The 17,157-nt window shown below is 37.8% G+C and overlaps 1 protein-coding gene across 1 annotated transcript in view; it reads left to right on the forward strand.

The window, feature by feature from the left end:
• Positions 1–17,157, forward strand: part of LOC139709031 (pseudouridylate synthase 7 homolog) — a 154,739-nt gene that overhangs the window by 113,864 nt on the left and 23,718 nt on the right. The window contains exons 7-9 of the mRNA XM_071620999.1: positions 2,679–2,744; positions 3,892–3,954; positions 16,832–16,957. Of these exons, the coding sequence (XP_071477100.1) occupies positions 2,679–2,744; positions 3,892–3,954; positions 16,832–16,957 (255 nt within the window). The remainder of the gene's footprint in view (positions 1–2,678; positions 2,745–3,891; positions 3,955–16,831; positions 16,958–17,157) is intronic.

Raw genomic sequence — 17,157 nt, forward strand, 5'->3', positions numbered from 1 at the left:
GTTAACTGCAATACGGCAGTTGTGTGACGTGGTTTAAGAGGATTCTGACGTTTGAGAGTTGCCAACTTAGAGGATCTTCAACGTAAGAAAAGGGGAACTCAACGTGGGAACTTCTTTCTTGACGCAGATGGGCGACAGATTGGAATTGGCTATGAAGTCCTCCAAGGGCCTCCAGATTACCAAGTGGTGCCAAGAATTGGTGTCACGTATAGCATCTTATATCTTATTTTGTTTGATGATATGGGGGCACTCTTTTTACTAGCAAGTTTTTGTGATGCATCATCACATTACCCATATAAAGTCGGAGATCTTAAAAGGAAGCAAAATGCACATAAAGCTGACTTTGGTGATATAACTTTTACAGTTTTCTAACTTTCATTTGTTTATTTTTTTTTATATTTTCCTTGCAGTGAAGTAGGCCAATTATTTATCAATTTAAAATGTATCACCTGGCAAATTCATATCTTCCAAAAACAAACAAACAAATACTTTCCTGACATTTTATACATTGTAGCTTTGTGTTGATGATGCATCACATTATCTTTTGTAGTCTGTGATGGTGTGCCTGTAATTCACTGTTCAATAAATTTGTGTAGCTGTAGATTTGTAAATATTGCAGTCCTTGTTTGGTCCAACTATCTTATTATCAAATATGAATTAAAAACCTATGAAGATTAGTATGTAAATCTGACACTGGACCAGGCACATCACTCATGTGTGTGTGTGTGTGTGTGTGTGTGTGTGTGTGTGTGTGTGTGTGTGTGTGTGTGTGTGTGTGTGTGTGTGTGTGTGTGTGTGTGTGTGTGTGTGTGTGTGTGTGTGTGTGTGTGTGTGTGTGTGTTTGTGTGTGTGCATCTGTGCATTAGTCACTGATATGACTATAATTCAATATCTTTTCACTGATATAATCAATGTATTTTTTTGCATCTAATTGCGAGGGAGAGATGGGTAATGGGTTGTACCAATTCGCCTCCTATACACCTATTATCATCCTTAGACAATGAAGGATAAATCAATCATATGTGTTATCAAATTTTCTTTTGCCACCATAGGTTGTACGCTGAGTTTCTTTGCCTCAATTTGTACATATGTTTCAGATGATTTGCAAAATTTGTTATTGCTGCATAATGATTTACACACCCTACAATTTCTAATGGAACTGCAAGTTTTTGAATTCCTTTTAATTCAATAATTCCAACAAGCTGTAAAGAAGAAGAAAAAAGAAGGACAATGACAACAACAACAACAACAACAACAACAACACCATCAGCAATGGCACTGGGCAGATAACCTACACACATGTTGGGTTGATACTTCAATATCATTTGAGGGGCATTCACAAAAATCAAATTTGGGGATCTCTCATCAAATAATCTTGTACAAATTTTCATAAAATTTAAAAACAGACAGAATGATAAGAATGTAATGCTCTGGAGGGCCTATAGTGTTAACCAGTTGAGGACGAGTCCTGAGTACACTCAGGCAGGTGTCTATGGGAAATGCGTGTCGTAGCAAAATCAGCATGTCCTCAATGGGTTAAAGTTGCTCCCTGTAAAGGGAAGAACTTTTATATTTAACTGTCATGTAGGATTTTGACATTGTTGTTCATATTCGTTGCTAACACATCACTACTCATCCGGTAGAAGTATGCTTTTGAAATATTAGTAATTCTTGTGTCATATAGCATTCTTCATAAAAGTATAATAATAATAATAAAAGGACATTTATATTGCGCAGCTACTATAATGATATACTCTACTGCGCATAAATGTATATGAGAGTTTGATCCCGTTTACAGTGCGAGGCTTGGCCACGGCCAAGCCCGCCTTCATTTCAGTGTAAACGCGCAAAAGGCCAAATGCGTGGCCAAAATTGGCCGTGCATTTGGCCATGCTCTGGAGGTGGTCTCGGCCGCGGCCGAGCCGCAGCCAAGCCTGGCCTTTTCTCAGTGTAAACGCAAACTGGGCCAAATGCGTAGCCAATTTTAGTCTGGCTTCCAAACCCTCTGCCCATAATATTTTATATTTTATATATATTCAGAATATTAACCCCCTCAATGTCGAAAACCAGTATAGTTTTAAGGATGGTTTTGTCCAGCAAAGGATTTTTCCTTCGGCAAAGGCCTTTGCCCGAACGGTGACTTCGTCGCCACAGAATCCAGTTGGCAAAGGGTGTGAAAACCAGACTATACCAAACTATACAAAAATATTGAAAGGTTTGAATTAAAAGCGCGGCCGAGCCCGGCAGCGTAAACCGACAAAATTGCAGGGCCCGCAATTGAGGCTGGGCTCGGCCGCGCCCAGCCCCGCACTGTAAACGGGTCTTTTTTAGCTTTACACAAAAGTCATCATACTTTATTCTTCCTTTTTCCTATAGAAACTTTTTTTACTTTTGTGAATGCACAATATAATAATCAGTTTCCAAACAAGTAAAGCCTTCAGTTTTGTGAATGGGCATAATGTCAATATAATCTTTACATCGATTAGAAATATTTACTCAGTATTTTTTTTCAACAGTTTGCCCTTGCATTTCAAGAGATTTTCCCTAAATTAAAACTTGTGGAAGAGACTTTGTCTTCATCTCTGACAACCTAGATGCATTGAGATGGTTAGTCTAACTGGACTATTAACAGATTTTTTTCCCTTTCTATTACTGATCATCCTCATTGCCGTCTACAGGGTTGATGGTCAGCGGCTTGCACAGCTCAACAAGGTTCTTCGCTGCATACGTCTCGGCAATTTCAGGTTAGTTGTGGAGCAAGGGCAGTGCTGATTAGTGCCATCTTCAGGTGTAAGTTTCTTCACTTTGTCTCCCTCTGCAAATGAAATTTGTTGAGATCGCAACTACCGATCTGTAAATTAACAAACACGTTGGAAAAAAGGAATCAGTGGGACTCAAACCTGTCATCTACTGTAAATGACAGAGGGAGACAAATTGAAGAAACTGACACCTGAATCTTCACCCCTCTGAATAATATCTTTCTTTCTTTTAATATGCCTTGTCCTCCTTGGACTGCTTAACATAGCAATGTCGGAATTTCGGTATTTGTTCCATGTTTATCGTGTCACTGCCAGCCATCAGGGACAGCCTGGAGGTAGTGTCACTGCCTAGAGCTATTTTAGTAACTTTTTAGTAAGATTTTTGTGTCCACACAGATAACAGTCTTGAGATTTAGATCACGTTGCAAATCTGGAGATTTGTATCATGCTAATTCGCCTTAGTGTGAATCCCCCCCCCCCCTCCAAGGGGGAAAAAAAAGAAACTCACAGGGAGTTTGCATCAAGGTCAAGTCATTCCTTTGTAAAGTTTGGTGAGCTTCAAGCTTTGTGGTTTGGAAAGCCCAAGTATTGAGATGAGCCTTGGCTGTTGATGAGTAATGTCTTACGCACAATTACACTAAAACTCCACAATCTTGCCATGCACATTGTGTGGGTTTTTTTTTTTTTTGCGATTCAAGATCTTTTTGTGTGAATGCCATATATTTTGATGAAGAGTTTTTATACAAAAACATATATCCTTTTATATCAATTTTAGATATTTGAGATTTAATGTACTGAATATAAAAGAAATTCATTGAAATGTGTGATGATTTGATATCTTCACAAATGTTTCTCCCAATTTTTAAGTGCAGTGTAATTGAAAATGTTTTATTTTTTCCTTATATGTGGTGACCTTCAAAAAATTTGAATAAAGCTTTTATCTGTATTTGCATTCAAACTTTTCATAATCACTTGCAAAATCATGTAAAGTCTTGTCTTAAGTCTTGATTTGTGATGTATGCTCATGAAAAATATGGCATAATGTATACAGTTACATGTATCTATGATTGTTATGAAATACCAAGCAGTGATAATTTACACAGCATTGCTTGCATATTACTACTTTTCACAGACATGTGCACAAACCCCTGAACCTGGGTGAACTGTCAGGCAACCACTTTGTCATCATTTTGAGGTTAGTTACCATGGCGATGGGAAAGGGGTTGGGGAGGTTTTTTTGAGGGATCATGTAACCCCGTTCTTCATGCCACAGATTGTCGCCTAATGCCGTTGTCAGCTTGTGTGTGGTCTTTTTCTCACTTCGTGGTTTCCACATGAACTGTACACTTTTAATACAGAAACACACACAAAAACGTACAATAACATTATAGTGACCTGTTCGTCTTTGTTTACTTGTACATATGTACTAAAAAAGAGAGTAGTCATTGAAATTTTGTGGATATATAGTATGATATCAATAGATATAGACATTGATAGATGGATACATAATGAATTTATGGATGGAAATGATGAATGGATGTGAAATAAGAAGAAAATATGTTCTTTGTGCAGAGAGGGTCAAAGGTTACTCTGTGGTCAGTGGTCTAACATCAGCTATTAAAAAAAAAAATGTAAAATGAAGGGTCATCTTCTTATAGAGGTGCATGTTATAATGATTGTGTAAGAAGCAAAGGCATCCCAGTCAACTGAATGTACAGTCAAAATTGCTCTCATTCTTCCCAGTTTTTTGCTTCTTGTCTTTTTTTTTTCTGGCAGTATTTCAGGCTGGGAAGAAGTCTACGAAAAATGAATCCAGGGTCGCGTCTGTTTTCCCTGACTATATCCTGGATCTATAGGGAAAACACATTACCGTATTAAAGCAAGTCGTTTTGCGGCATTAAATTTTTTGCCGATTGGAGCAAATAGCCTTTTTCGCGGCATGAAATTGTCGCGAATTGCCACCGGCATTCATTGCATATAGTGTAGACAAGAACTTTCTCATGCATTTTAATGTTGCCATTCTTGGCTCTCGCAAAATTTGCAAATTAAATTAGAATGCAGGCAAACATTTTGGGTTTTACAGGATTAGAGGCCTATTTTATCTGAAGAAAAAAATTATTGTTCATGCAAACATGAAGCCCTACTCGGTAAAGTAAAAGTGTCTGAAGACATGCACAGCACATCAGTTTTCTTTGGTATGATGTGCTTTGCATGTCATACTGTTTATTAATCATGACCAGTCACCTAGGGTCATTTTAGGGTCAACGTAGTTTCCCTGCATACCTGCGCATGCTTCATGGTGCTCTTAAATACTTAAATGGGCAGTGTGTAATCATGATTGCGACTGATTTGGTCACATGGATTCTTTAATCCATCAAGCTGGAACTCGGGGACGGAATGCCTTCCGGAGAAACTGCATGTCACTGCAACCTGTCAAGTAATGAAACAAACAAATTAGCGTGAGCAGTAATGCAAAGTCTTTTTAGCAGCCGACATGTTATCGCAATCGACAAGATCATTGTCCCACAGGATCCCGCTGCAGCAGACAGGGCTGTCCTGGGTAAACGTAGCACCAAATGAAATTTTCCTCCCTGCTCTCATTTCTTATCGTGAGATGATATTTTTGGCAGCACCTTCCATTGGATCCAGTGGTCATTGAACTCGCATGACCTGACAAATTGACAGAGTAGTAGTCTGCCAAATTCCCAAGTCATTGTTTCACGAAGACAACTGTCCTTCCCCTTCTCCCACCAATTATATTGCAAGATTCATAGTGAAATCAGGCAATAAACTGGGATATAATTCACTGTTATATGTCTTTTGTAAAAGCGAGAGACATGACTAGCTAGTCGGAACTGGACCTTCTTTCTGTACCATGCTTCCGTAGGTGTAGTGTTTCATCTGTCGCCTTTGTGGAGTGTATATTTCAAGACTAGTGGATGTTCATTCGAGTTACTTAAACCTCCCAGGGAATCTACTTTGAGCATAGAGAGGTTAATTATGCGTGAAATTGGGAATATCCACACTGGGTCAAGGGAATGATGCATGAATTAAAAGAACAATGGGCCCTGGTAGCTGCTGGATTTCCACCGAGCGTCTGAGAACAACAGGTTCGAATAATTGCTGTAAAGATGCTTTTCTAAAAGCAACATTGACTCTTTGTGTTGTTGTTGTTTTTGAAGAAACATGATGACCACTTTCAGCTGTGTTATGACACTTGTGCCTACTTCAGACCATAGTTTACCTCCATCTGATCTTGTTAGGAGTGCCATGAGTTTTGTATTTAATAACTCTCTTACAACCACCACCCTAAAATCCCATTGACTTTGTATATATAGAGATATTGCTGATGGGGCTTAAAGAGTTAACTATTGATGGTCACCTGTAAATCTCCCTAGACATCATACCCCCAAGAATTCTAGGAGCATTCCTGTGTTTTCTCTTCTCTTTATGTTTTGTTTCTTGCCCGAGTGTCTATGTGTTTACTTCACTATTTGTCATCAGCTCCCACTGCGCATGTGATCGGAAGTAATTAAGCTGTCCAGGGAGCATTTTTCTCTTCCTCCATGAAGAGCTGAGTCCGAGTTTGTGGGCCATGTAAGGGAAGAGAGAGGGAGGGGAGAGAGGTACCGTAGACCTGATCCCAGTCACGTACAATGTACGATCTGTAGCTGTTGAGCTACATGGGCACTGAGACAGCTAAGGTTTTGGGATGTCTCTATTCCTCTGATTAGAAGAAGAGGCCCTGCAGGTGGTGTAGGAGGGCTTTATTTTTTGGACAAAAATAAAGAAAAGGATGTCAGGGTTTAATAGGTGTGCCAGATCACAGAGCTGTGCAGAACTTTGGTCGAAGCGATGGAATCATCTTGTTGTAAATCCTTCGCCCGCAGTCTGTCGTAACCCAATCTCAGTCTCTTAATTCTCTTCTTTGCATTACATAGGAAATTGACATGCCATTTCTTTAAACTTGTGAATGGAATTGCTTTATGTGTTGTTGTTTTTGTTGTTGCTTTGATAAGCATTAAGACACAAGTGCTGAAAATCTGCACTTTTTTGTTAGTTTTCAACGACTCAATTCCTATCAATTTGCTGATCATTTTGTTTGCCAATCGGTGGATGTGAATTAATTATAAAATTCCTTCCCCAATTGGGAAGTAGAATTTTCTGTGACAGTTAGATGCACCATGTAAAGATGGTCTATACTGTAGTGTGTGGACCTCCTCAATGGCCCACTTCACTAGCACACAGCATCGAGGCACAGTCAATTCCATTAAGAAACAAAAAAATGATGAAATTTAGTCCCTCAAAGAAACGCCCTGCAGCCCTCGGGAATTAACCTGTCGTAAGCAATTAATGAGCTGTTCTCTTGTCTCCAGGTTTTCTGAGCGTTCCCAGACGGTACTTCCCATCCTGCCAAAATGAGTGGCGCGAGATCGTATATCTCGTTTCATGTACTGGACGCTGCATATTTGTCTGTGATATATGATGGTACACCATTGGATTTCTCTCTAAGAGGTATAGAGCTTTATCTTAAGCAATTGCTGACATGGCCACTGCATGGTTGCAAAGAGAATCAGAGTTATTAGAGTAAATTATTGTCTTCTCTTGTGCCTCAACACATATTATTTCAAAGTGATAGAGATATCAGTAAAAAAGCCGAAGAAGGAAAGAGGGAGCTGTGCTATAATAATTCTTCCTGATATAAGAACAACATAAACCTTTGGTGTGCTAATTCATATTGGATAGAATCACTAACAAATATATCCCTGAATTGGCTGATACAAGTGACAAGTTAACATTGCAACTTGAAGAGAATTTTGAAGATTTTGTTTACGTCTATTATACCCAAATCTTTGCTTCACCTGTCACATAACAGTACAGTTTTACTTTACTCAAGTATAGGAATAGAGGATTAAAATAAAATGTATGTAGTAAAGGACTGGTTGTGTAGATAATTTGATGGAAAGTGTCTGCCAGTAGCAGTTTATCAAAGTGTTTCGTGCTGTGTTAAGGTTTCAAAGATGCAACAACTTTGCTTTCATAGTAAAGTTCTGATTGGAGTCATTAGGTTTCGTTAATGTGGATGAAGGATCAACAAACAAAACATGATCTTTTGCAAGTAAATATTCTGAGTGAATATCATCATCTTCATAGCATCATGTAGATATGTAGATATTTTGACGGAAAGGGTGAAATACATAGAACAGTTGGTAAATGTGCTCTGAAGTTATGGAATTGATAGGGTGGATGGGAGTAAGAGGGTATTCATTCACACAAATCAATTTTCATTATCACATTATCAGTGAGAAAGATTAAATGATAGCTTGATATGTTTTGTTTTGTTGTATTGGTAGGGTTTTTTTAGGAAGCTTTTAGTGTAATAGATGATTTAAGAGAAAGAAGAGGAAAATTTATCAACTGTATCATTACAGTGGACTAACTTGTATACATTTCCATTGCTGGTTTTAGATCATGGTCCTAAGAAGGTTTAGTAATGGTGACCAGGAGAAAAAAAAGTGGGGGGGGGGGGGGTAGTCTCAGTTATTTGGTGTTCATTCAAAGGTCAAAGAAAGTACATGTGAACTACCTGAACATCATGCACCTGATTAAGAGATATTTATAGGGAGTGACACAGTTTGGGAAGTGTCTTTGTGATATATCTTCTTCTAATCTCTCGTGATGCATTAAAAAAAAAGTAAAATATTTTAAGCCGAGATCCAAGGTGATAAAGATCACATTGGAAAAAGAAAGAGAGAAAGTTTCAGATTCATGAAAGAAGAAAGATATGAGGGATTAGTATGGGGGCAGGGAGGGGAAAGGAAAGGTTAGTGTAAGAGGTGGAAAAAAAGGAGAGAGAAAAGGAAGAACTAAAGGTGACAGCATTGAGATCTTGAGACTAAGGTTACCAGGGCAGTGATAGAGGGCAGTGTATTTTAGCTGTGGATGAGGGAATCACACAGGTGCCACATGTTGGGGGATTGTTGAGGGAGAGAGATTGGTGTGCATGAGATTTTGATGACAGTTCCACATGCAGCAACAATGTAGTCTAATGTCTGCCAGCTACTGTAACATATTGCTTGATGATTCTTTCACCTAGTTGTCATCTTCTTAAGATGTTAATGTGGAAAATATGTCACTGTCATGATGATTTTGTCCATCTTTTTGTTCTCTTGCCTTGTTTTATGGGAAAACGTTCAGAATTGTTGTTTCAGAGTCTCTACGATATTTTGTGTGTGTGTGTGTGTGTGTGTGTGAAGTTTCTACTGCCCATTGATGTCTTTATTTAAGAAAGAATGCCAAAATGATTTCTAGTCAGACTGTAAATTAGCCTCTTTTGGCAAGCTGTTGAATATCAGGGGATAGCAAAATATGGTACATATGTACATGAAGATTATGGATTGATGCTCCTGTCACATACATGTATCTGTTTCAACCCACATAAGACACAAGATTATTCAGATGTTGCTTAATATACCCCCCCCCCCAAAAAAAAAAGAAAAAGAAAAAAAAAGATGAATAAATAAAAGAGAGAGAGAGAAAGAGGCTGAAGAAAATACAGAAGAGGAGATACCACACATACACTGCAATATGTAAAATTTATTACAAAATCAAGTATGCAAAGATTTAATGATCTATCTGTACCCAGAATGCTAAAAAGAAAAGCAAAATGTACATAGGATAGTCACATGTATGGGGATGTAGGTTTGATTTCAGGGAGGGGCTCAATGGTGGTGATGACACTGCCAAATACATGTTAAGGTATGAGTAAGTGACAATGGAAAGCCGATCTCTATAGCAAGGCAAGTCATGCCTTACTCACAGGTTTCAAAATGAGCTTCCCATAGTCCCTCTTTTGCAGTTCTTTTAAAAAAGGGAATCTGCTTTGATTTTGAGAGGTACCAGTATAAAACTGTGCCTTACTCACTGTGATTAACAATAGGGAGTTTTAACCACTGAGTCAGAGACTACACATCCTCTGTGGGAAATATTTTTGAAGTCATCACGCTTGACATTTCCTCACGAGAGAAACAATATGTTTCCTGAGTACTAAGTGTATTATCATCATTAATTCAATTTGATTCATATTCCATTACAAAAAGTGCGGTGACATCCTCCATAGGAAACCAGCATTTTTAAATGCACCGCGCAGAGCGCACAATCAGGTATAGGACATTTACACGGACTCTCGACTTTACGAACTCATACCTCCCAGAATATGTCTTTGTGCTTAAATGCACCTGGTTTTTATGAAAATCTAGATTTCAAGCTTGCTCTACATACCTCATTTGTGGAGTTTTGTGAAAATTTTTCATCGTTACCTTTCGAGTTGAAAATTAGGTGTCATTTCTCACTCAAACGCAATCAGCTCTACGACAACACGCAATTTTACATTGACGGCGCGGTGTGCCAACTGTGAGCCTGAAGGCCATTTTGGGAGGGTTATTTTACTGCCATACCTGTTGTATTTGTACAATGCACCTGCCTAGTAAGTTGCAGCAAATACTCACGTGTATTCATACTGAGTTTGGAGGAATTTCGTGAAACTTCGCCATCGGTACCTTTTCAATATTCATAAACCATGTCAGTTTAGCCCTGAGTGAATAACCCACCAATATGTTCATACACTAAAGCAATTGCGTGCTTCTCACTTGAATACGCTACGCTGATTGGCTAAATGTAATTGGCCTTACGAGGTCGCATCGGGTCAACGCATGATCGTGATGTAGCGCGTATGCAAATTCGTGACGTGACAATAGGTGCGCGCGTCTTTATTACTATTTAGATTTCATGAATACATTAGCTCAACGTAGCGTTTGAGGCGCGTGATTGCATCATGAATATGTATTATTCTTTAACGCTGAACGCACTGTGATAGGTGGTATGCAAATGACGGATCTACATCATAGCTCATTATCTGTTTGTCACCGTTCGCGTGTAGACTTTTTGTAATGCATTCATTTTATTCAATCCGATAAGACCATTCAAACATACACTGTAGGTACAGATGGATGGATTCAAACTGACAACACTAACGTAATAGAATATGGAGACAGCAAGAAAAACAAAGTTTAATGAACAACTGCCACCATAAAAAATGCATTTGTATTAAAAGTCAAGTTTAAGTCAAATTAATACATGAAATGAAAAACCAACTAAGCAAATTATCAGCAGCAGTAAGAGTAGTAGTAGTAGTAGTAGTAGTAGTACTACTACTACTACTCCTACTACTACTACTACTACTACTACTACTACTACTACTACTACTACTACTACTACTACTACTAACATTCAGGCAGTTGTACAGAGCCCATTCAAAGGTAACATAAGAACTGGACAGGAGCAATATGATCAGATAAGTTTGCCTGCATGCAGCTAGTCTGTATTAGACAAGTAAATCTTGTGCATTACACATAACAGTATTTGCAGGCAATCCATGTCAACATTGTAGGTGTGGGCCCACTGTTCACTCTCACAGACCCATCATCCATTGAAATTGTGTGCAAACTAGATGTCAGTTGAATTGCCAGTGTTAATGGGAAACAAACCGGGGATTCAAGAGGGCGCGGTTGCTTGGACCCATGTTTGTGTGTTTGCCATGCTCCGAGAACATTCAGGTAAAACTGATTGGTCCAGTGAATATGTAAAAAGTGGATTAAAAAATTTCGGTCTCAGTTCATTGTATCTTGCTTCGGTCATTGTTCCTGGCTTGTTTCGCCTACTGTACATACAGATCCTCCAAAGACAATGTTTGCTTGCTAACCAGCTGTTGAAACTTGCATGCAAATATGTGATTACTTTGTTAAGTTGCTATGCGTCGTCAATTTTCATAGTGAAGATGGCTGCCATCATCATGCTATGCAGTGCCGTATATAATGAGAGTCTGGCCAACTCGGTTTTCGGCTTATGAGTTTTGAAGCCTGTGATTGGTCAAAAGTGGTCCCGTGATCTTTGCGGAGCCATGTCGTTACTAAAGTGCGCTCATACGCAGTGCCCATTGTTCACTACCCCTTATTTGTTAGGTTTTCATTATTACATCTGAGCGTACACGCTAACCCTGTACCGCGTAATACGCTGGGCAACGACATGGCGTCCAATTTACTCTCTTTATATATGGCGCTGCATCATGCCATTCAACAGCGCCCTCTTGAGTCTCAGGTCTGTGTACCTTTAAATACACCTTTCTTTATAGGAGTTTTGAATGTTCACCTCTTTTACCCTTGTAGCCTCTCCTTCAGTTGCATCACTAGCTTTGTAACTTAGTAGTAGTCAGTCTAAAATTATCCCCTTTGCTGATTCAAATCTTCTCATGCAACATTTACCGCAACAAAGTAATTTCATCAGCAATATGTCTCCTTCCCTCCCCCCCCCCCCCCCACCACTACTCACTGTCATGTGCAAGAACATTCCTGTTCCATCAAGAAACAAAAAACAAAAACTTTTGATGAATCAAGTATAAGACTGCTTTATCATATTCATTCTGCCTTTGGAGAGGGTTAGAGACTACCAAAAAAAAAAAAGAAGAAGCTAGCTTTCCTTCAGGAAGTCATAAATTTTGGTTACATATTAGACAGTTGTGGGAACTATCACAAGATGAACCTTTCATCCTTTTTTTTTTCCTTAAAGGGGTGATATAATTTTGGTTGAGATGGGGCTTCAAGCTTCTGACTTTTTTTCTGAGATAGTGAGGAACCTCTTCTGAAATATCAAAGAACATACAATGCTATGATGAATTCAAAGTTTATTTGATGAAAATGAGTTTTTGATTGGCTGAGATATCCAAAACAAAGCAATCCTAATGAAAGCTGGGACCAACCTTTTACTAGGATCACTTTATTTTGCTTTGTTTTTGGATATCTCAGCCTTTTCCAAACCGATTTTATCTAATAAACTTTGAATTCCTCCTAGAATTGTATTCTCCTTAATGTTTTATGATTGGTTTCTAATCATCTTGCAAAAAGTGGAAAGCTGAATCTCCCTCTCAACCTAAACTATACCATCCCTTTAATCATCAGTGTGGATTGTCAAACAGGTAAAAAATCTCTGCAAGTCAGACCTGTCATCAGTACAAATTGCCAGACCACTTGTCAAACATTTCATTGTTATTTTGAGGCAGTTGGGATTTCCAGAGTGTCCTGAACTTGACATTGGTGTAATCATACCACCTGTTGTCAGGTAGCATGACTCACAGTTTCTTTCTATTCGAGTAATTTTGTATGATTTCTCTAATTAAGTCGACCTTGATTTGGTAAGTCATATTTTCTAGTTTGATACCCCATGCCAAGATGACACTGAAGATTAAGCCAAGTTTCGAGACATTCCAATGAAAACATGAATATTGCTTAGAAAAAAAAAGAAGAAAAAAAATCAGCTTAATCATGTCATTGCTGTAAAGCATATTTATGCTGTCTATTTATTTCTTTCTGTATTTCTATTTTGTTTATCTGTTTATGTATTCATTCATTCATTCATTTTCTTGTCTAGTTATTCACATAATCATTCATATATATTTACCCATCTATTTCATTCATGTATTCATTTACTTTATTTATTTGTAGTGACAGCTTTTGAGTTAGAAATTGCATGTTTTGCATTATTTTATATTGTTTTTTGTCTTCTGTGATATTACTGATTCAAAGTGTTGAAATTTTAAGTGTAAAGTGAAGTGACTGCATTGTTTTTGTTTCCTGAATTGTAGTTCAGTGGGAATAATAGTACTTGTAGCAATTATTTTTACAGCATTGTTTATTATTATTATTATTATTATTATTATCATTATTATTATTATTATTATTATTATCATTATTATTATTATTATTATTATTATTATTATTATTATTATTATTATTATTATTATCATCATTATTATTATTATTATCATCATCATCATCATCATCATCATCATCATTGTAACCACCATCATCAACAAGATTACAATTATTTGTACAAGTATCAAAATAACTATGAAATAGATTATGAGAGTGAAATGACAGAAATCGCTTAGAAATTTGTATCATATTTAACCAATCAATGAAAGAGCAGTTTGGAATAGGAAAGAACGAGATTGTAGAAAGAAAATGGGACACATCTAGATTTGATTGATTGAGAAGATTTTCAAGTCTTGTGAGTGCCATTTTGGTGTCTCGGTATCCTATATGTGATGTGTGAGTGACTAGGCCTTGTATGATCCTACATGTACTTGCAAAAGGAAAACACATTTGGTATTTTCTTCTCTTACAAAAAAGAAAAAAAGATACCTCCAGCTTCCGCTACCTTAACACAACTTGTAATACGTCAGACTTCCATGAGAGAGGTGTCTGTGATGTTGAATTAATCACACCTTCCTGGACTTTGTGGGCTTAAAGCCTCCCAAGCCATGGTTTATTCAGACTTCTTAACCCAGAGTTGGGTGCTGGAGTGAATGTTTGTGAGGGAAAGTTCAGATCCCTATGCCAGGAGTGGATAAGTGGGCTTATTTATTATGATCAGTTCTGTTGTTTTAGCCTCTGATTCACTGGGTAGGACTAGATGATAGAGAAAAAAATAAACAACACTGAGGAGGATATTATGTTTTGCTTCCAAGCATGAAGTGTAAAACAAACTTTGTTTTTCAGGTTTGTTTCCTGATGTGTTTTTAGAAGTCTTGACAGGAAATTTACCCCAAATGCAGATTTACAATTTAGTGAATGCAGAAATAACAGTGGAACACATCAGTGAAGTTTGGGGAAGACCAGACAAGCCATTGAAGAGTAAAGTTCAACTTTTTTAGTTTTCTATCCATTGTGTTTTATAGGTCTTAAAATGGGATTTACCTCATATGTGCAATTAGTGAATGCAGAAATATTAATTGTATACATCAGTGAAATTTTGGGACAATCAAACAAGCAATCAAAAACTAAGAGTAATTTACCCGTTGAGGAAGAGTCCCAAGTATACTTGGGCAAGTGTGTATGGGAAATGTGTGTTGTAGCAAAATCAGTCTGTCCTCAGCGGGTTAACAACGACTTTAAGAATTGTAACAAAGTTGAAGAGTGTGAAGGCAGTAACATATTATTACCATTCATGAATCATCTTCTCACAAGAAGGTTTAGAAATCATTCTCTATCTATTTATCTTTCCATCCATCCATTTATTTATCTATACAATTATATATAAACATAAATATACAACACTTACAAATGTATCATTTCCTCTCCAATGTATCTCTATTCATCTATCTTTATCTCACTGTTTATCACATTGATGATAGTCTCCTAAGGATTTTAAAGGGAGTTTTTCACAGTCTCATCATAGAGATTGTTTAAATGAGAGAGGGGGGGGGGGAGAAAGGAGTGGGTTCATCATGGATCAAGGATGAGCATGTCCTTTCTAATGTCTATTAACCATGTGATTTGATTTTGAGGTATACTGTTAAAATGACATAAATATTGGACAGATCTATGTAGGTTGAGATGCCTGCAAGACAGCATGTTTGAAGGTATAAAGTCAACCACGCTTACTGCTTTTGTGGATTCTTCTTTCGATTGTTGTGAATAGTGTGCTCCAAAGCTCGCTATTCTGTCTTATAGACAAAATTTGTTGAATTCAAAGTGGCTTGTCAGAAACTGCCTAATGCAAGAGGAATAAAATGGATGGGGGATGGGTTAACATGATACAGGGGGGAGGGGTTGCAAAGGGAGCCCTCTCTAGTTGAGAGTAAGACAGGAAGTCTCACTGGCAGCGAGTTCCTTCCTAGCTGTCGACTTCAATCAGGAGTTTAGACTTGACAAGTCTTGCTCCTAGCTCCCCCCCCCCCCCAACATATTTTCTTTTCTTTCGCTTTTTCATTGTGTGCCAGAAAATGTCTTTAACAGAAGTGGCCCTGGGTTATTCATAGTCTGCATCATATATATCAGAGCCTTGATTCCTAACTGATTTGTGTGCCACGATTGCCATGCATGTTCATCCCCCGGTAATCAAATTTGAGAATCAAAAGAGCCTGTAGAAAGGAATAGTCTAGAAATGTTTCCTACCCATTGATGACAATTCTTTGTATTTCATGTTAAGATGTCATCTGATAACAGCCAGATTTCTGCCACTCCATATTTTCTATGCTGGCTGTGTACATTACTGTAAATGCCCCCGCTGGTTTCCCTTCACCCAGACTCCTATATGTTGTGTGCTGTGGAGCACTTTGTTGTACTGTGGAGGTGTCATAATTTGAAATGTGCACCTTGAGTTATACGGTGTACTATGTGAAGCTGCATTAATGATCTCACACAAGATTAACCAAGATGTTACAGTTTGTACTGTTTATCATAAATGCCAGTAAATCTTGATATCTGACATTTTTTTTTTTAGTTTTAAATGGAAAGCATCATTGGGCCATTGCACATATCCAATTTTGAAAGAAAAAACAGCATTTATATTGTGCATGATTTGATAGTTAACATAGAATTTGAATATTTATCTTACAAGGTATATGCAAGCATGGCACACATGACGCATGAGAATGCTTTTGTTTGTGGATTTTCAATCTTCCAGTTCAGTTGCAAAATGTATTCAAAATTCATCTCATATGTGCAATGTGAGTAAATATCGAGTCCTACCTGAGTTTATGTAAGTATTGATTTGACTGTCAATCAACTCCTTCATCTTCCTCTCCCTCCCCCCTCCTCAAAAAGAAATAAATAGAAATCACTGAGTATATGCCCCTGTAGAGGAGTGGGCAGGGCATGAAATCACACTTTGTTATGGCAAGGAGAAAGACCACTTTAATCATCACAAACTCTTTTTAAATCAGTTTTGTTTGTGTTTGTGTGTGTTTATTTTAAAATCCAGTTTAGATGCCATTTATAGACAGCTACGTTATGTGGCTGTATAGATATGTGTGTATAATTTGAGGATTCGAACTGCGTTTGGGATGCTAGATATACATGTATGGACACTTTATACATATGAAGTATAGTATAGAATGTTACTTGCAACTGATGTACATTTGTCCATGTGGGAACATGGCTGTTCTTTCATTCAAAATATGTTTTTTCTCATTGTTTTATTTTGTTCTGTGTTGTGTTGACTCCTTTCCATATCAGAATGGTGAAGGCAAGCCAAGAGCAGATAGACACCGCCATGTCTGCTCTGAGGGACTCCGGCTTCATCAACTACTTCGGCATGCAACGTTTCGGCAACTCGCTGATCGCAACATACCTTGTCGGCAGGTAAAGTTTGCAAACATCATATTGACTGTGTCTTCATGGTGAGGTTTGGCCATAGTCGAGGTGGCTTGTCAAACACGTTTTTATGAAACAGTACTTATCCTCAATATTGAACTTACGCTTGATTCACCGCGTTACGTTCAAAAAATTGGGCGTAAGATCACTAGCAACTCTTCATGAAACAGGCTCGTGGGTAGTTAAAG

This window comes from Diadema antillarum, unplaced genomic scaffold (genome assembly GCF_040938485.1).
Source record: "Diadema antillarum isolate AM-2024a unplaced genomic scaffold, OU_Dant_1.0 seq00001400_RagTag, whole genome shotgun sequence".
In the NCBI taxonomy this organism is placed as follows: domain Eukaryota; kingdom Metazoa; phylum Echinodermata; class Echinoidea; order Diadematoida; family Diadematidae; genus Diadema; species Diadema antillarum.